Source organism: Bos taurus, chromosome 16 (genome assembly GCF_002263795.3).
Source record: "Bos taurus isolate L1 Dominette 01449 registration number 42190680 breed Hereford chromosome 16, ARS-UCD2.0, whole genome shotgun sequence".
Classification (NCBI taxonomy): domain Eukaryota; kingdom Metazoa; phylum Chordata; class Mammalia; order Artiodactyla; family Bovidae; genus Bos; species Bos taurus.
The window spans coordinates 66,956,103-66,975,798 of NC_037343.1; the positions used below are offsets into that span (position 1 = coordinate 66,956,103).

The 19,696-nt window shown below is 39.6% G+C and overlaps 1 protein-coding gene across 3 annotated transcripts in view; it reads left to right on the forward strand.

The window, feature by feature from the left end:
- Window positions 1–19,696, forward strand: part of HMCN1 (hemicentin 1) — a 540,104-nt gene that overhangs the window by 250,471 nt on the left and 269,937 nt on the right. For all 3 annotated transcript variants that reach the window (XM_010813560.4, XM_024976236.2, NM_001192537.3), the window contains exons 12-15: window positions 860–1,001; window positions 2,762–2,889; window positions 5,379–5,492; window positions 11,044–11,202. In XM_010813560.4, the coding sequence (XP_010811862.2) occupies window positions 860–1,001; window positions 2,762–2,889; window positions 5,379–5,492; window positions 11,044–11,202 (543 nt within the window). The remainder of the gene's footprint in view (window positions 1–859; window positions 1,002–2,761; window positions 2,890–5,378; window positions 5,493–11,043; window positions 11,203–19,696) is intronic.

Genomic DNA, 19,696 nt, shown 5'->3' on the forward strand with positions numbered 1-19,696 from the left:
CTTCTACCTGGTGATCCAAGTCCATTTGCCCCTTCCCTCTGTGTTGGACTCCACCTTCTCCTACAACCACAAGAGGAAACTCTTGGCCTCGGAACTATTAAGGTGGAGGTGCTGAATACCACCCCTACCCAGCAGCCTCCCTGTGGCTGATGTCGCCAAGGTCATGGACACCCGCCACCAGGCCATGAGGACCACCTGGCTAGAGAATGGACGGAGGAATCCCCGCCCCAGGACCTCATATCACTGTCCTAATTCTGCTGCTCTCCTCCTTGCATTCAGGGAGCAGGAAAGTGGAGGCCTCTTCCTGTCATTGACCTCAGACCCAGACTCCTGATGTGCCCTCAAAGGAGAGTGTGCCAGGCCCTCGCCATGCTCTGAAGGCAAGGCCTTGCCCACCCTCATGCCTCCAAGATCTGGGAGTAGGATCAGGCTGCTGCTCCAGTGGGCTGACAGGGCTGGGCTGAGCTACACGACCTTGGGATGAATGACTGGAGATGAAGCCCTCTACGGTCCTCCCCAGGCCTGTGGTACAGAGTCAAGCTTTGGGGTCCCAGCCCCAGCCTGCATCAGTCTTTCATGAAGAAGAGGGACTCTGGGGAAGCGAGGAGAGCAGACCCTGGTCTCATACAACTGCCAAAAGCTAGAAGACAGGGTCTGCATTCCTTGCCCGCCTTGGGGAGTACGTCTGCTGAGTAACTGCAGCTTTTTTGTTATTGTATATAAACAAATTCCTGGAAGTGCAAAATAAAAAAATGTTATAAAGTAAAGGTGTGGTAGTGATAAGTCTGCAAATCTGCTAATAGAGGAAGCTCCTGACATCATTGGCATTTCACGCTGTGTGTTTTCTTTTTATCTGTAGAACCGCCCAAAGTCACTGTGATGCCTAAGAATCAGTCCTTCACAGCTGGATCTGAGGTCTCCATCATGTGTTCTGCAACAGGTTATCCCAAACCAAAGATCGCCTGGACCATGAATGATGTGTTTATCATGGGTTCACACAGGTACTGGGTTTGTATCATGTTCTTTGTTTTTACTGAGTAAGAGGAGTTGATGAAATTTCTGGTCAGAACTAATCTGACTAAATCTCTGGGGTTAAGGGAAGTTTGACACAAATCTGCAGCTTTAGATTTTCTCAATAGGCCAGGAAATGTCCATAAAGTAATAAATGATGGATGTCTAGAGTCTGAGGTTCTTGAGTGTTGAATTCAACAGCTAGAACTGAGTATTTCCTTACTTTGCTTTGTAAACAGAACACTGTAACAGTTGATTTACCATGAATAATCGTGTGCTAAGTCACTTCGGTTGTGTCTGACACTCTGTGACCCTATGGATTGTAACCCTCCAGGATCCTCTGCCCATGGGATTCTTTAGGCAGGAATACTGGAGTGGTTTGCCATGCCCTTCCTCCAGGGGATCTTCCTGACCCAGGAATTGAACTGGCATCTCCTACGTCTCCTGTATTGGCAGGCACGTTCTTTACCACTAGCACCACCTCGGAAGCCCATGAATAATTGGAATGGGGATAATAAACTTTCTGTGGGTAAATTGATGTGCATTTAACCCATCCACTAAAGGCTTGGTCCTGGGATTTGACAGGAGAGAGAGGCAGAAGCAAAGGATGGAACAGTAGCTCTAATTAAAGTGTATGCAGACTTTCTTCATAACTCATGTTCACCGTTGCCTCTCATACTACATTTCTAATTGTAGTATTTTATTCTGCTGGATGCTTTTAAAAGAAAATGAATCCTCTCATGCTCAAAGAAAGTAATAAACACTTGGGACATAAACAGTGAAGTTTCCAGCCATCAGGCTCCCATTACTCTGGGTTTGTCATGAGAAGACGATCTTAGCTGTGAGCCAAATTCTATTCCTGGTCTCTTCAGGGACTCACTTGAGACATGAGGCATTGCATCTCTCAGGTTTTCATTTTGAGGAACTGTTTAGCTTAGAAGTTCACACAGAGCAAGATTGCCTGGGTGCAAACTTCGCTTCTTCCCTTTACTGACACTGACTTGGGGCAATTTGTATAACCTCTTTACTCATCTGTATAACAGATAGAATAGTAATATCTAACTCATTGGATTGTTGCTGCTGCTGCTAAGTCACTTCAGTCGTGTCCGACTCTGTGTGACCCCGTAGACGGCAGCCCACCAGGCTCCCCCGTCCCTGGGATTCTCCAGGCAAGAACACTGGAGTGGGTTGCCATTTCCTTCTCCAATGTATGAAAGGGAAAAGTGAAAGTGAAGTCGCTCAGTTGTGTCCGACCCTCAGCGACCCCATGGACTGCAGCCTTCCAGGCTCCTCCGTCCAAGGGATTTTCCAGGCAAGAGTACTGGAGCGGGGTGCCATTGCCTTCTCTGCATCGGATTGTTAGGAACATTTAAAACATGAATAAATGTAAAGGTGCTAGATCAGCCTTGGCACATGCCAATTACTAGATATATGGAACCTATTGTTATTATTCTGGAGAAGGAAATGGCAACCACTACAGTATTCTTGCCTGGAGAATCCCATGGAGAGAGGAGCCTGGCCGGGCTACAGTCCATGGGGTCGCAAAAAGTCGGACACGACTGAAGCGACTTAACACACACACATATATTGTTACTATTACGATGTTTCTTCTTATATAGTGATGCTATTAATTGTTTTTGCAATCAGCACCAAAGGCATAACTCTAAAGTATTTGAAGATACTTGAAGGAAGTTGCTATAGTTCCTTGATCCTATTACTATTTTCAATTTTATTTTCTTTTTGTCTATAGGTATAGGATGACCTCAGAAGGTAACTTATTTATCAAAAATGCAGTTCCCAAAGATGCAGGGATCTATGGTTGCCTGGCAAGTAATTCAGCTGGAATGGATAAACAGACTTCTACCCTCAGATACATTGGCAAGTATAATCAGTTTAAAAGCCAGTTCAAATAGGATGAATATCATATCAAGTAATGTAAAAATGCAAATTAATATTGGAATGAGTCATATCCAGTTGTATAATTTTTTTTTGTCTCACACACTGATTAAAGCAAATATTTTAACTAATTTAAGTTAAAAGTTCAGGAAATGAATAGCTTCATTAGTCAACAGAAATCAAGGAAGATTCCAGATTATGGAAGAGTTTCTGATTGCCCATAGAGTTCTGTCCTTCCATGGTTGATCTGTACTTTGTAATATTTTACTTACAAATCAACAGATTCTATATTTTTCCTAGTTTACCTCAACTTTTGTTTTACATTTTCCACTTACGTCCATATATGTTTGAATTTATATATTCATACATAAATGCATATATATGAAATTGTTTATAACATTTATATTATAATTAAATATTTATAACATTCCTGTCACTATCTAGATATTATTTTTGCTTTTCATCTTCAGTTTTTCCTCTCCAAACTCAAATATTTATTGAAGATAAATATTTTATTTTTCTTATAATAATAAATAATATCATGACAACTATTCTATAATATCACATAATATATTAGAATATATACATTCTAACATGTAAATGTAATCTAATCTATATAATACATAATCATATATTCTAATAATATATAATAGAATATTTCTTTTAATTTGATGTTTCTTAGACAGAGAAAGGACATGGGCATTACATACTCAATCTCAGTTTGTAAATTGTAAATAATTAGTGACTAGAAATTCACTCTTTCTCTCATTTTTATTTACCATGGTTCATAGTATAGTATGTGGAGAGGAAGGAGTATAAAAGAGTCATAATAAAGACTGAGAATTATAGAGGGTATGTATAGATGAGGGAGGTAACAAAAGTTAAATACTCACCTAAAAGCCTGGGAAGAGTGGTTTCATTTGTAGAAATTAGAAAGGCAGGTGGTGAATAAGTTTTTGAAGGGAAAATGGCCTTAGATTTAGAGATGACAATGAAAATCAATCACAGAACACCCATGTGGAGAGAGACCAGACAGTTGGGAATAGGATTTGCATTGCAGAAGTGAATTTTGGTTCATTCACAAAGAAACCAAAATATTCCACCCATTTATTTAACTTATTAATCACTCAAAGTATGTAAAATGCTATGCTAGAGATTATGGAGTGTAAAATTTTTTTAAAAAAAGTACATTATGAGGCCCTTATTTTTCAAGAGTGTGAATAATGAAAGTAGATATACATAAAGAAATATAATAAGGAAGACACATAAACACTAACGTGGGAGGCTGGCAGAGGGAAGAGTAATAATTCCAGACGGGGAATTTGCAAGCATTTCTCAAAGGAGACAGGATTTAAGCTCAGTCTAGAAGACTGAGTGGGATTTAAAGAGTTGTGACAAAGGGTGTCAGGCAGAGGAAACAACTTTAGCAAAAGTAGGAAGATGGAGAAAATAGAGCATGTTTTGAAACAAGTGTGGCTCCATACCCGTGGCAAGTCAGAAAGTGTAAAGGGGGTGAAATTCAAGAAAAAGCAATGAACCAATATGAGTTTCGAAAGCCAGACTAGGAAATTATGAAATGCAATCACTGAAGTTTTCTAGCCAGGTAGTAACATGATCTTTGAGAAGTTAACTCTTGGCTTTGTTTAAAACTACCTCAGTTGAAGTTGGAAAGACCTAAAATGTTCAATTCATTTAAAAAAATGGGTGCGTAAATGGAAGCATTAGGCAAAGGGGTGAATTAAAGACAGCTAAGGAAAGAAACTTAGAGGATGTCTGCATTTAACATCAAAGGGGAAAACAGACTCAAAAGTGGGAGACTGCTTTTTATAGGTGCGAAGTTTAGCCTTAAGTAAGCATTAGTCACTCAGTCATGTCCTTACTCTCTTTGATCCCATAGACTATAGCTCCCCAAGCTCTTCTGTCCATGGAATTCTCTAGGCAAGAATACTGGAGTGGGTTGCCATTTCCTTTTCCAGGGGACCTTCCCAACCCAAGGATTAAACCTAGGTTTCCCCCATTGTGGGCAGATTCTTTACCATCTGAGCTACAGAGAGGAACTCCAAAAAAAGTTTAACCTTAAAGAACAACTGTCTCTGTAGATAAGACATGAATATCCTTAAAGTCACATAGAAAATGCACATCAATTAATTGAAATATGCATCAGTTGTGCACATTTCAAAATGTGTATCTCAGAGAAAATGTGCATCAATTAATATCCTAAATTTTTGGACTCTGTTTTAGCAGAATTATTTTTGCCTGATATTCTTTTGGTTTTTATAGATGATCTTTTATCACACACATCATTGTGCATATACATTAGAAGAGTTTATTTCTATTTATTATAAATACTGAGATGGCCACAGGCACATAAATAATGATTGTTTTTTTTAATGGCTTCATTTAGTAAACATAAACAAGGTGCACGTGGCATTGTGCTAGGCTTTAACTGTTTGCATGTTTGTTGTTTTCAGAAGCCCCGAAGTTGATTGTAGTTCAGAGTGAGCTCTTGGTTGCCCTGGGAGATACAACAGTTATGGAATGTAAAACCTCTGGTGTTCCTCCACCTCAAGTTAAATGGTTCAAAGGTACATTTCTTAAGTATGTTCATGTCTGATTCACTTAGTATTGCTCTCTCTTTTGGATAAAAATAATTTGTTAAAAATTTGTTTTGGTGTGTGACTTAGCAGCCCCATAAAATGTGTTTATGGTCTCACTAGAGACGGCAGTTCAACATGCTGCACTCTGAATTTCAGCATTTGACATCTGGTGTGGATTATAGAACCGTGAAAATCAAAGCAGGAAAACTTCTCCTCTGCTAATCCAGCTGAACATTCTCTTTGTTAGTTTAGGATTGTTTCCTGTAGAAAATTGTCCAGGAATACTCAGTTCATGTTTAAAATAGCTTCTCTGATTTCAGTTCACTTTGCTTAGGCTCTCACAATTAGGAAGTTTCCTAGATTCTGCAGATTACTTTTCTATAAAGTGCTCAAATAAAGACTCGTGTTAAAGCTTACAATTGAATACCATTTGTGATTTAAAGACAAATGTATTTTGTGGTCGGCTTTATCATGCGTGGTAGATGTTTATGTCAAGTATAGAAATGATCTGCCCCTGTTTGTGACATAAAGGTTCTGCCTCTGTGATTCTGTAATAAAATAATAATAATGTGCTGCTTGTCCCTGGTGAAAATGCCCTTGGGCCCTGGTCCAGGCTCAGATGCTGACAGTGGCTATCTCTGCAGAGTGTCCCGCTCCTGTTTCTCTCAGTTTTTCCAGTCTATGAGAAAGAAAAATCCCCACAAACACCCTGAGAGGGGAGGTTGCTAGGATTATTGAGATGCTGTTTGCAAAATACTCTTTAATCTTCAGATGAAAAATGCTAAATAGTACAAAGCACTATTGTTATGATTCTGTTTGTTAAATCACAGACATTCCCATAGCAACAGGTTGATGTCATAATCACAAAATTGTGAATTCACCTCGGGTTCAAACTCTTGGGGAACATGAGGTGAAAAAGAACATGAAGCTTTATGCAGAAAGCAAATACTTTCAATAACATAAATCAGAAACAGGGAGGGAAACAAGGAGATAATGTCATTTTTCATAGTTTTCCTTGTTAAATGATTTTTAAGTCTTTGTGTTTTCTCTGATAAGAAAGCATTTGTGGATTTGCTTCTTAATTAGGTTTCAGTTCTATTTCAGTCAACAAAAATGAATTTCCCTAATTTGAAATGCTTAAATCTTTAACTTTCAAATGAAATAGATAATAGTTTCAAACTCTCATCTTAAAGAAATCCAGAAAAAATGTGTTATAGAGGTAGTTCTCTTTTTTAATTGTCATCAGGAGTTTATATTAAAAATAAAAATGTTTTAAAAACTAATAGAACCTGGTGATTTCTCTGCCTGTGTAGAGCTGAGTCACAGAAAGAGTCTTTTATGCTCTCAGATTGGGGCTACTCTCCTGAATAACTTTGTATGTCAGTTTTGGCCCCACAGATACCTTGGGATCTAAATGAGGAGTTAGGGAACCAGCCAGCCACCACATGGAAGATTCTAGAATTAACTATGCATTTGTTTCTCTTCTCGACTAGAGACATTGGAGTTCAATGTGCCAAGTAAATCCTATCTCATTTCTCTGTTCAAATTATGCACCAGCAGAGCTAGCATGTGGGCATTAAACACTGACAGATGATTATGCAGGACCTGCATTTTGTTGAGCAGCAACACACACAGCTGCCCTGAGCCCCAGGATCACTGGCTCTCCCAGTCACAGGCAGGCAATTTATCCCTTAGGCAGAGTCTGGATCATAAAGAGAAAAGCCAGAAGACAAACCAGTTTATTTGCAAACTGGCTTGAAAAAAGAAAGGGGTGGGGGACAGCTGGACCTTTCTTGTCCATCTCTGCTGGAATGAGACACCAGCAAAATTAGGAAAATCCCTCATTTGGGAAACTACAGGTAATAGATTAGTTCTTTCCCTAACCATAAGAATAACCTTTTGATCATGCCTTTTTTTCCCCCCAGGCAGTTCTGATTGAATAAAGTAACAGTTTGTTTTTTAAACAGACGTTACAGCATTGTTAACTCTATGCACTGTTGTACAGCGGATCTCTAGAACTCATTCATCTTGTGGGACTGAAACTTTAAGCCTGTTGAACAATGACTTCCCATTTCCCCTGCCCTGCAGCCTTTGGCAGCCACCATTCTTTAATAAGTGGTATTTCATTCAGACCATTCGAGAAAAGGAATCTCACACATACAAATGCCCACCAAAATTTTAGATATTAGAAACGAGCAACATAAGATGGGTTCAAAGAAAGAATCAAGGACACTATTAAAATATTGTATGAAGAGTATTTGTGGCAAAATGGTAAAGAAATTGGGTTTCTTTAGATTGGTGGTTATTATAGTTGGGAATCCCTGGAGGTTCCCACCAACTCTTTCCAGGTCCATGAGATCAAAATTATTTTCCTGATGATACCAAATTGTTATTTGACTCTTTCACATTCATTGTCTTATGAGTGATTCGTGAAGCTTTAGGAGCTGTGTAACATGTGATATCCAGTAGAGTGAATGCAGAAGCAAAAAAGAACACTCAACAGTCTTCTTTTAAGCTAGACAGTCTAGAGATTTGCAAAAATGTGAAACAATGCAACTTTTCTCACAAAATTTCTCTAGTTCAGAGAAATATTATTTTTTATAGGATAGATTTATGTTAAAATGTCATGAGTTACTAGAAAATAAGTGCATATGCTTTTAAACTTTTCAGTTTCTTTTCTAAAATGCTGCTGCTGCTAAGTCGCTTCAGTCGTGTCCAACTCTGTGTGACCCCATAGACCGCAGCCCACCAGGCTCCTCTATCCCTGAGATTCTCCAGGCAAGAATACTGGAGTGGGTTGCCATGTCCTTAGTACAGATAAATATAATCTACATAAACAAAAACTCTTTAAAGTCCCTGATAATTTTTTAGAGTGTAAAAAAGAGTCTTGAGACAAACATTTTTGAGAACCAATAAAGAACTTTCAACAGTTTAAAGGATCTTATGTCATGGATAAATTATCTATTAGTCTTTATGTCCATAGATGCCAAAATCTAATTTAAACTAAAGCAGAAAGTATCCTCCTTAGTGGATAATGATTGTTTTAAATCCTAGAATGTCAGCAAAATTTATATACTATAATGTATGTAAATATTCTTCTAGTCTTATCTAATATTAAAATTAAAGATTTACTCCCCCAATCATCTTCATCTCAAAGTTCTGTATTTCTTTATGGCTTTATAGCAATACTTTGATTGCTAATTGTTCAGTAGAAATCAAGAGAGATTATCAAAATATGATCAGTATGTAAACTTGATATAACCAGTGTTTTCCAATTTATAGTTTGTTTCATTACTGCTGTTTTTAAAATACTTTTATTTAGAAAAAAGTGCTAGCAAAAAGGTCTTATTTCATCCTGTTATGTCCTCTGACATATACAGAAAAAACTAAGGGAGAAGTAAAATGCAAAACTCTAAATGCGTTTTAGTCCAAACATTTTAATGCTTGATGAACAGCTTGGTCACATTGCATCCTCCCCTAGTGGGAGGAAGGTTTATGTCAACATCATCTGCTTTTACTTATGAAAATTTCCCAGACGCACATAGACAAGGCTTTAGCTGCTTCTCTCATTCTCGCATGGTATGCAGTAGCCAGCTTAAAAGGATGATTGAGGTTTTAAATGTTGGAATGCTGAAAAATACTTTATTTTTGGCACTCACAGTTGCTAATGTAATTTTTTTGTTTTGATATTTATGGCTTCTTTGACCTCATCTCCTCCTCAAATTATAAAAACAAAATGAGAATTTGTTTGTCACCCTAAGTCTGTTGGTTGTTGCTTTGTATAGTGTTCTAGAGAATTACTAGCTCTAGGGTTTTAGCCTGTTAAAAGCTAAGGGACACAGATGTAGAATATAAGCTTATGGTTACCAAGGGGGAAACAGAGGGATGGCATAAATTGGGAGATTAGGATTGACATATATGTACTATTATTAATATGTGTATATATTAGTAAAATAGGTAACTAATAACCTTCTGTATAGCACAGGGAGCCTTCTTCAATACTCTGTGATGACCTTTATGGGAAAGGAATTTGAAAAAGAGTGGCTGTGTGTGTATGTGTAACTGATTCACTTTGCTGTACAGCAGAAACTAACACAACATTGTAAATCAGTTGTACTCCAATAAAAATTAGTTTAAAAAGCTAAGGGAGTTACTTCTGCAGTCTTCAGTCCCAAGACACATGGCTAAGCCAGTAAATGGCATTTTGGAGAATACTTCTTTAGACTTGACATCTGGCATGCTGTGAAACCCTAAGAGCAATGGCCTTTAAACCTCCTGGAAATTTTTTAGGATCCCCACAAAAAGTTTTACATCGCCCTTTACAAAAAAGAAGCAAAAGAGGTAGGAACACTAAGCTGTCATGTAAACATCAGTAAGTGTTTGTCGCTTACTTGTACCCAGCTCTTTGCAATCCCGTGGATTGTAGCCTGTCAGGCTCCTCTGTCCCTGAAATTCTCCAGGCAAGAATACTGGGGTGGGTTGCTGTTCCCTTCTCCTGAAGATCTTGCCGACCCAGGGATCAAACCCGGGTCTCCAGTACTAGGTATTTTTTTTATGATACTTGTCATCCTGGTTAATTTCATTCTTAGGTAAGGAGAAACCCTGGAGGAAAGGAAGCCTAAGGATAGGCTGACTCAGCTTACAGATTTGTTGAGGCATTGCCTGCCTTCAAATAGAAATGGTTCTCAGAGGATCTGAGGTGTTGCAGGGATAGGCAACCCAGACATAAGTCATCTTTCTTGGGTTATTCTACCCTCACACTGAGGTCAAACTCATTATCTGGTTGCATCCTCCACTCATTTATTCCCTACCTGCTTCTTCCCCAAACCCTGTAACTCTGACTTAAAAAACTTTGATGTATAATACAGATTTAGTAGAGGTATCCTGGGAGATTAATATAATAACAGTCCTCTCCAGGAGTTCTCCATCCATTCTTCTTCTTTCAACAAGCTCCTTCCTATGCTCTCTAGCCAGCTGTGGTTCCTTAGCCATTCTTAGAATCCCCTCAAGCAGCTTAAACCTCTCACAGGACAAAATCTGACTGAGAACATTAAGCAAACCAGAAACCTGGGCATTTAACCAAACTAAGAACACCCATAGTCTCCAAAGTATTTCCTGGGTAATTGAAATTCATCCTGTTACAAAGATGGTAGAAATTTTGTTTCCATCTTCATCTTCCTTTTCTATTTTCACAGCTGCAGTGATAGCTTCCACTCTTTCTTAATCTCCCAACATAGCTTCAAAGAGTTTGTTCTCATTTAGGCACACATACAGTAGGAAATATATGCACATAATTCATTTAGAGCCTGATTTTTTGGTTATAGGTTTGCCTGTGGAATTATATAGTCCTAAATCAGCTCATTACCAAGAAACATTTCCTTCATTCATTGCATAAGCATTGTTTAAGTGTCTATGTTGTGCCAGACACTTGGATTTAAAAACTTTACCATCAGTTTTTTTCAGAAGTTTTGCCGTCAGATCAATAGCAAACTATTGAAACCCTTAACTGTGTATCATTCTCCCCGTCATTCTTACTTAGGGGATCTTGAGCTGAAGCCCTCAACATTCCTCATTATTGACCCTCTCTTGGGACTTTTGAAGATTCAAGAAACTCAAGATTTGGATGCTGGTGATTATACGTGTGTTGCTGTCAATGATGCTGGAAGAGCAACTGGCAGGATAACTCTGGATGTTGGCTGTAAGTAAGCATCCTGGCTCTGATAGACAAGTTTGTTTTGAAATTGACCTGGAATTTTGTCATGCTCACAGCTTTGAAACAGTTAGTGGAAATATTTGTCAGAATGGCAAAATTAGAGTTAGCATTTCATACTATTAATGTAATGTAGTTAACATTTACCAAGTTTTTTTTTCCTATTTACCAAGCACTGTACTAAGAACAGTGTGTATATATATGTGTGTGTGTCTATGTATATATATATATGTATGCATTATATCATTAAACCCTACTAAGTTTTTTTTCTGTTTACCATGCACTATGCTAAGAACACCCCACTCCAGTACTTCTGCCTGGAGAATCCCATGGGCAGAGGAGCCTGGTGGGCTGCAGTCCATGGGGTCGCTAGGAGCTGGACACGGCTGAGCGACTTCCCTTTCACTTTTCACTTTCATGCATTGGAGAAGGAAATGGCAACCCACTCCAGTGTTCTTGCCTGGAGAATTCCAGGGACGGGGGAGCCTGGTGGGCTGCCGTCTGTGGGGTCACACAGAGTTGGACATGATTGAAGTGACTTAGCAGCAGCAGCAGCATGCTAAGAACAGTGAATATATATATGTGTGTGTGTGTGTATGCATTATATCATTAAACCCTTCTAACAATCTTAAGAGGAATATACTATAATTTTCCCCACTACAAAGGTAAGGAAATGGAAACTTAAAAAAGTCTAAGCAAATTGACCAGCTCAAGAGCTATGGAGGGATGGCCTGGTTGTTTGAACCCAGGTTGTTTGATTTCAGAGACTATAAGCTTCAGTGTCTCTCATCTGTTTGCCAAACATTTTCCAATCAGGAGTCATCCATTTGGACAGCAAATTCCTAAGTATTAACATCTGAAGGCCGAAAATAAGACTTTGGCTTTCGATCATGATTTGGAAATGTTGATGACAGAAAAGGTAGCAGATTGTCCTCTTCCTTTTTTTTTTTTTAAAATTCACTAGCAGTGACTCCTTTGTGTATAAGAACAAAGCATGAACTACAAATAAACATCAGTCACAATGGGAATGACACAGCATGTGCATGACAACTTCAGTCGGATTCCTCAAGGAGTTTGGTCCTCCCTTCTTCGTCTCTCCATCTCATGCTTCTTGAAAAATAAAATTACACAGTTATGGTTAACACATGAAATAAAGCAGAGCTTGTTTCATACGAGAAAGAACCCAGCAGCTTAATTTTAACAGATAAGTCATATGGTTGCATCACTTAAATTTATAAAATATGATTTATGCATGATGATTTTCAAGCCAAAACTTTTTTTTTTAAAGGTTAAGAACTATAAAGAAAGTGCATTTTTTATTTTGAATAAAGTAACACAGAACATTTTAGTTCTACCATCTTAGTTCTTTAAATGAAAATCATGTCCCTCTAAGCTTAGTATTTTGTTTTGTATAAACTAGATGTTTTCCCTCTTGGGATCTTTTATGATCCCCATGCCCTTGGGCTTTCTGGTGAACACTCTGCATTCTTGGTGATTATGCCCTTTGGGTAGAATCAACAAAGCTGAATATGGTCACAAAGATCACTGTAGAATCTGTCTGGGGCACAGCAAGATGTGTTTGAACCATGACTAAACCCTGTGGTTACTGAGAGAAGTGCTTTGGAAATAAGATTGGAATCTCGGGGTGGAAGGTCTCTAAATCTATCAGCAGAGTGTAAGATACAAGAAATGCTTTTAGAAATACTGGGTTGGCCAACCCATCTACCAGTATTCAGAAAAACTCAAATGAACTTTTTGGCCAACCTAATATAAGGCCCAAATGAAGGGGGTGATCAGATACAGAATTCTTGTTTTTAAGAAATATACAAAGTACAGAGTTTGACTTCTCAACATTTTCTAGTTTTGCTTTTCCCTCTTCCCTGCATGTATATTTTTTTGTTAACCCAACATTCTTTTAGAGTCATCTAGCTCTCAGTTCAGTTGAGTCGCTCAGTCGTGTCCGACTCTTTGCGACCCCATGAATCACAGCACGCCAGGCCTCCCTGTCCATCACCAACTCCCGGAGTTCACTCAGACTCTCGTCCATTGAGTCAGTGATGCCATCCAGCCATCTCATCCTCTGTCGTCCCCTTCTCCTCCTGCCCCCAATCCCTCCCAGCATCAGAGTCTTTTCCAATGAGTCAACTCTTCGCACGAGGTGGCCAATGTACTGGAATTTCAGCTTTAGCATCATTCCTTCCAAAGAAATCCCAGGGCTGTTCTCCTTCAGAATGGACTGGTTGGATCTCCCTGCAGTCTAGCTCTAGAGGAGTGAAATAGCTTGGCGAAAAGGGAATGATATCCTCAACCCCTCCAAGATTGTAGAAAATCTCCAGAGAAAAGGGAGTGACACCCTCAACCTTCCAAGATTGTAGAAAACCTAAACACCCTAACATGCTTACTTGGTGCCTTCTTAATTTTTTTAGCTTCTGGACTTGCCAAGTTTCTCTTCTGATGAGCAAAAAGCAATATAAAAGTTAGAGCTGTCTGTGCTGGAGTGACTTGGAGTAGATTAGGAAACATCCTAATAAATATTTTATAACCTAGACATCAATCTGCCTCTTTGTCTTCAGTCCATCTCTAATTAGTGCCCTCAGGTCTCTTGCCCTCTTGTATTTACACCCCCTCAGACAGGCTATAATCTGGAATCATCTTCACATCCTTTCCTATAACCATGATGCTGACACACCAGTGGGAAGGATCACCTAAACCTTGGACTGTGATAAATTAACAAAATCCTTCCTCAGCTCTTGACTCAGAGCTCAGTCCTCCCGTGTGTCTGTGTGTAACTTTCTCTCCCATTCCCTACGGACAGTTCAAAGCTGAGAACTTTTTCAAGTCTCTTCCTAATCTCCACCACCTTTTCTCTCAGCTGTGGCTTTCCCTTCCGCCTCAGAGATAGAAGTGAGACATTTTGGCAGTCAGTCCCTTTGCCTCCTACCTCTGTGTCTGTAGACTAATCCTCACCTCCTTCCCTCTCCTCTCCAGGGTTGTGAAAGAAATGAAGATGGGGAAAAGTTGATAAGATGGTAATATATGGATCAAAGGACTAAAGGTCGTTAACAGCAAACAGATTCTGAAAGACTTACCTCAATAAGTCTTTAATTGGTACTTAACAAGTACCAACCATTGTGTGAAGCATCTCACATACATTATTTTGTTTCATAATAACTATGAAGTCTGCACGATGAGTATCTCTATTATGAGCTCAAAGAGGTTAGGTAAATTATCCAACATCATACTGCTAATAAATGATAGACCTAAGAGGACTCAGCCCTTTCATCTGTTATATTCATCTGTCACGAGACCACAGGCAAGTTGTTGTTCAGTCACCCAGTCGTGTCTGACTCTGCGACCCCACGGACTGCAGCACGCCGGGCCTCCCTGTCCATCACCGACTCCTGGAGTTTACTCAAACTCATGTCCATTGAGTCAGTGATGCCATCCAACCATCTCATCCTCTGTCGTCTCCTTCTCCTGCCTTCAATCTTTCCCAGCATTGGGGTCTTTTCAAATGAGTCAGTTCTTCGCATCAAGTGGCCAAAGTATTGGAGTTTCAGCTTCAGCATCAGTCCTTCCAATGAATATTTAGGACTGATTTCTTTTAGGATGGACTGGGTGGATCTCCTTGCAGTCCAAGGGACTCTCAAGAGTCTTCTCCAACACCACAGTTCAAAAGCATCAATTCTTCTGTGCTCATCTTTCTTTATAGTCCAACTCTCACATCCATACATGACTACTGGAAAAACCATAGCCTTGACTAGATGGACCTTTGTTGGCAAAGTAATGTTTCTGCTTTTTAATATGCTGTCTACATTGGTTGTAACTTTTCTTCCACAGAGTAAACATCTTTTAATTTCATGGCTGCAGTTACTATCTGCAGTGATTTTGGAGCCCAAAAAATAAAGTCTGCCACTGTTTCCACTGTTTCCCCATCCATTTGCCATGAAATGATGGGACCAGATGCCATGATCTAAGTTTTCTGAAAGAAAAATAGATGGCTGTCCCTCACTGTCTTCCAAAATTTGCCCAAGTTCATGTCCATTGCATTGGGGATGCCATCCAGCCATCTCATCCTCTGAAGCCCTCTTTTCCTTCTGTCCTCAATCTTTCCCAGCATCAGGGACTCTTCCAGTGAATCGTCTGTTCTCATCAATGACCAAAATACAGGAGATCCACTTCAGCATCAGTCATTCCAGTGAATATTCAGGGTTGATCTCCCTTAAGATTGACTGGTTTAGCAAATAGTTATAGTGAAATTAAAAAACTGTTTTGAGTTTAGAAAACTGTGGTCTGGGCATGAAATTTGATGAAAAGGAGGAATTGCTGGAGAGCTGAAGGTCTCGAAGTTGGTAGCTGGTTGACATGGGCCTCAGAGGAACATGATTACTAATTTGGAGCAGAGAGGTAGAAATTTGAAATGGCCTTAAAATAAAAGGATGTAAGAAAAAAAGTTATATATAGTTATATATTTATCCCTTGTTCCTTGATCTGGATTTTTTTTCTCTTCACTCATATTCAAAATCTTCACTCTCAGTGACCTTTTCTAAAACAATGGCTTCCTTAATTTTATTCCAGTAATTTTCCTGATGGAGCTACTTACATAAACTCTATTGTTTGCTTACTGTAACCTTGATCATTGTTAGCAGTTGCCAAATAACTTAATATTACATCACCATTCATAATTTTGGCATGCCTTAACTATTTCCCTATTCACTGTTAGTATTCTGATCATTGTATTAATAGCTCACAGAGTTTGATTAGACCTTTTCTGGCTACCTAAAAGTACTGTTGCATATCCTAGCAAATAGGTGATGTAACTGCCACACACTATGCATGTCACAGTTGTGATGGTTCTGATTACTACAAGTAGGTTTAAAAGCAACCTTCCCCCCCACCCAAAAAAAAAGCCAAGTTTTACCCAGAATTTATATAGAGGTTAAGAGAATGGGCTGTAAAAAATGACTGGGTTTTCTGCCTAGCTTTTACTAGTACCTACTTGACAGGTTGGACTTCTCACATGACTCCGTGGTAAAGAATTCACCTGAGAAGCAGGAGACGTGTGTTCAGTCCCTGGGTCAGGAAGATCCCCTGGAGATGGAAATGGTAACCCACTCCAGTTTTTGTGCCTGGGAAATCTCATGAACAGAGGAGCCTGCTGGGCTATCGTCCATGGGGTTGCAAAAGGAGTCAGACATGACTGAGCAACTAACCAACCTACCAACCAACAACGTGATAGGTTGGCTGTAAAGATGAAATGAGGTATTGTAGCCCATGCATTGGGTTGGCCAAGAAGTTCATTCGGATTTAAATTTCTTGGCCAACCCAATACATTCAGTATGTGAGCAGTTACTGCTTTTCCTCAAAGCTGCTTAATGGGACGTGTATCAGATAGGTGAATATTTACTTTACAACCTGAGTGGTAGTTTTGATTCTCCAAGTCTTGAAAAATAATACAAAAAAAGCATTAAAAATAGTGGTATAGCATTTAAGATTAAGCATTGTGCTTTTAATATGATAGTGTTTCAACTTGATTTTTGAAAAGAGGGCTTGAGATAATTTAAGTGCTACTTTTAGTAGTGCATAAAATTATTCCTTTGAGTTCCAGAGCTATTGGGCATAAATTTAAGTAGATTATGACTTAAGAAGAAAAACTTGCTTTTATCCATATCATGTAACTAGTTGGGCTTTCAGATTGTTTTTGTGGGTCTGTTACTTCACATAAACAATGCTAGATCAAAAAATAATCATAAAAAGTCTGTTTCATGTTATTTTTGAGTTCTATCTTCTTGTGAGTCTCCATTTTCCTATTTCTCATTATCATGACTTTAAGTTGTGGGCATTTCAGGTCAGGGCTCAGGGAATGTTACCAGTGCTTTTCATCCTTTTTCAAAAGGATGTCATTTGGAAGAGAAAAGGATTGGCTACATCAAACAAAAAGCTGGCCTGGCAGTGACTCTATTTGCAGGATTCCACACCACAGAGGGTGACTTAGACTGTGGTTTCATGTTTTGTGGTTTGGTAGAACCAAAACAGGGTGTTCAGCCATTTTAGAAAAAAAATTCTCAGTTGGACTGCTGCTAAGTCACTTCAGTCGTATCCGACTCTGTGAGACCCCATGGACGGCAGCCCACCAGGCTCCACCATCCCTGGGATTCTCCAGGCAAGAACACTGGAGTGGGTTGCCATTTCCTTCTCCAGTGCATGAAAGTGAAAAGTGAAAGTGAAATCGCTCAGTCGTGTCCGACCCTCAGTGGCCCCATGGACTGCAGCCTACCAGGTTCCTCCGTCCATGGGATTTTCTAGGCAAGAGTACTGGAGTGGGGTGCCATTGCCTTCTCCATCAGTTGGACTAATGTAATGCAAAAGTTGCCATAGTCGGGAGAGATTTAATTATCACTGAAGGAACTAGAATAACTATAGAATAGATTTTAGATCATGATGGTAAATCTGTTTGTAAGTTTTATATTTTCGAAATAATGCGTTCATACAACCACATCCACCTGTAAGTGACACCAAAGCTGTACTGAGCATTAACCCCGTGCGATCAAGGTGCTTGCACATAAATATTTAGGGGATCACAGAGGACCCAGCATAATAAATCTATTAGACTATATGCAGAAGCCAGGGACTTCCCTGGCAGTTCAGTGGCTAAGACTTCACTTCCAGTGCAGAAAGTGAGGGTTCGACCCCTGACTGGGAGTTAAGATCCCACGTGCCTCGGGGCCAAAAATCCAAAACATAAAACAGAAACAGTATATATTGGGGGCAGGAGGAAAAGGGGACGACAGAGGATGAGGATGGCTGGATGGCATCACTGACTCGATGGACGTGAGTCTGAGTGAACTCTGGGAGTTGGTGATGGACAGAGAAGCCTGGTGTGCTGCAATTCGTGGGGTCGCAAAGAGTCAGACACGACTGAGCAACTGAACTGAAATGACTGATAATGATTCTTTCTTTTACGAACATGAGATAGGATATGTTATTATCCCTCTGTTGGGAAATTTAGACTGGGGGAGGTAAAATAATTTTTCAAGTTTATAGTGAAGCTTCAAGAAATAGTGAAGCTGCGATTTGATACCACCTGAAAGTGAAATGAAGTGAAGTCGCTCAGTCGTGTCCGACTCTTTGCGACCCCGTGGACTGTAGCCCACCAGGCTCCTCCGTCCATGGGATTCTCCAGGCAAGAATACTGGAGTGGGTTGCCATTTCCTTCTCCCTGGATCTTCCTGACCCAGGGATCGAACCCCAGTGACCCACATTGCAGGCAGATGCTTTACCCTCTGAGCCACCAGGGAAGCCACCTGGTGGGCTGTCATTTCCCTAAGCTGCTTCTCTAATCTACTAGCTCCTCTGTGTTTGTTGCTCAGTCGTTCCCACTCTCTGCAACCCCATGGGCTGGGGCCCGCCAGGCTCCTCCATCCATGGGATTCTCAAGGAAAAATACTGGAGTGGGTTTCCATTTCCTTCTATTTTTTGTTTGTTTTTAACTAAATTAAATTCTTCTTCCTTTCCCTCTGATTTTGCTAACCTATTTACCATCCACCCAGCATAATTCACTTGGAGTCTGAGTTGGCCACACTCAGGAGCAGTTCTTAAAAGGCCTCTTGAGCTGCTTCATACTGAGGTTCGCTTGTCATTGACGCTGTCTTGGCTGCTCATCTAGTGCCTGGTACTCTTGTTTTCCTTGTTTCTGGTACTAGGACGTTTATTCCCTGACCTTGTGCTTGTCTCGTGCCTCACCCTGTTCCCAAAGCTTCTTCACCACAGGTGACTTCTCTCATCTCAATTGAGTTTTATGGGGCACAGCTTGAGCTTCACTTATCCTTTTAAAATCTGGTTTGTTCTTGACTTTCTTGTCTGAAAAGTCTCATTCGTCTCCATTTTCACTGATGACTGTGTTCTGTTATGTCACTAATCTTGGTTTCCTCCCAAAGAGTTGATTAGTCCCAGGCTTCTGCATATCTTTTGCTTTTCTGGAGCTTATTTTCGGTCCCATCTCTAGACTCACCTGTTCACTCTGAACCTAGCATATTTTGTGACATTTATACATCTCTTTTTCAGAAAAGCAACTAGCTCTAGAATAAATGACTAATCTCACTCCAGATAGAAGTAAGACCTTACATAACTAGGAAAAGCAAACAGTGAGCTGCTTTCTAAACTATTTTTAAGTGCATTTATTTTACCTATTGTTTTTTATTAGTCAAATTCCCATATAGAGGTAAGAGAAATCTGAATAGATACACAACTTCTTTTTAGAAACACATTACTCAATAGTAGTGTTAAATTTTATTTTATGTAGTTTCAATAAACACATGGCGGGACTTATGACATTGCCGTGTTTTTTCAAAATTCAAGTTCAAATGTACTCGACCAATGTTTTCAGCTTGTACAGTTAATGCGCGCACACACACATGCTAGGTTATTGTTGTTTTAATACTGATTTCGTCATTCACAGATATCTAGCAGTCATGTATAATGC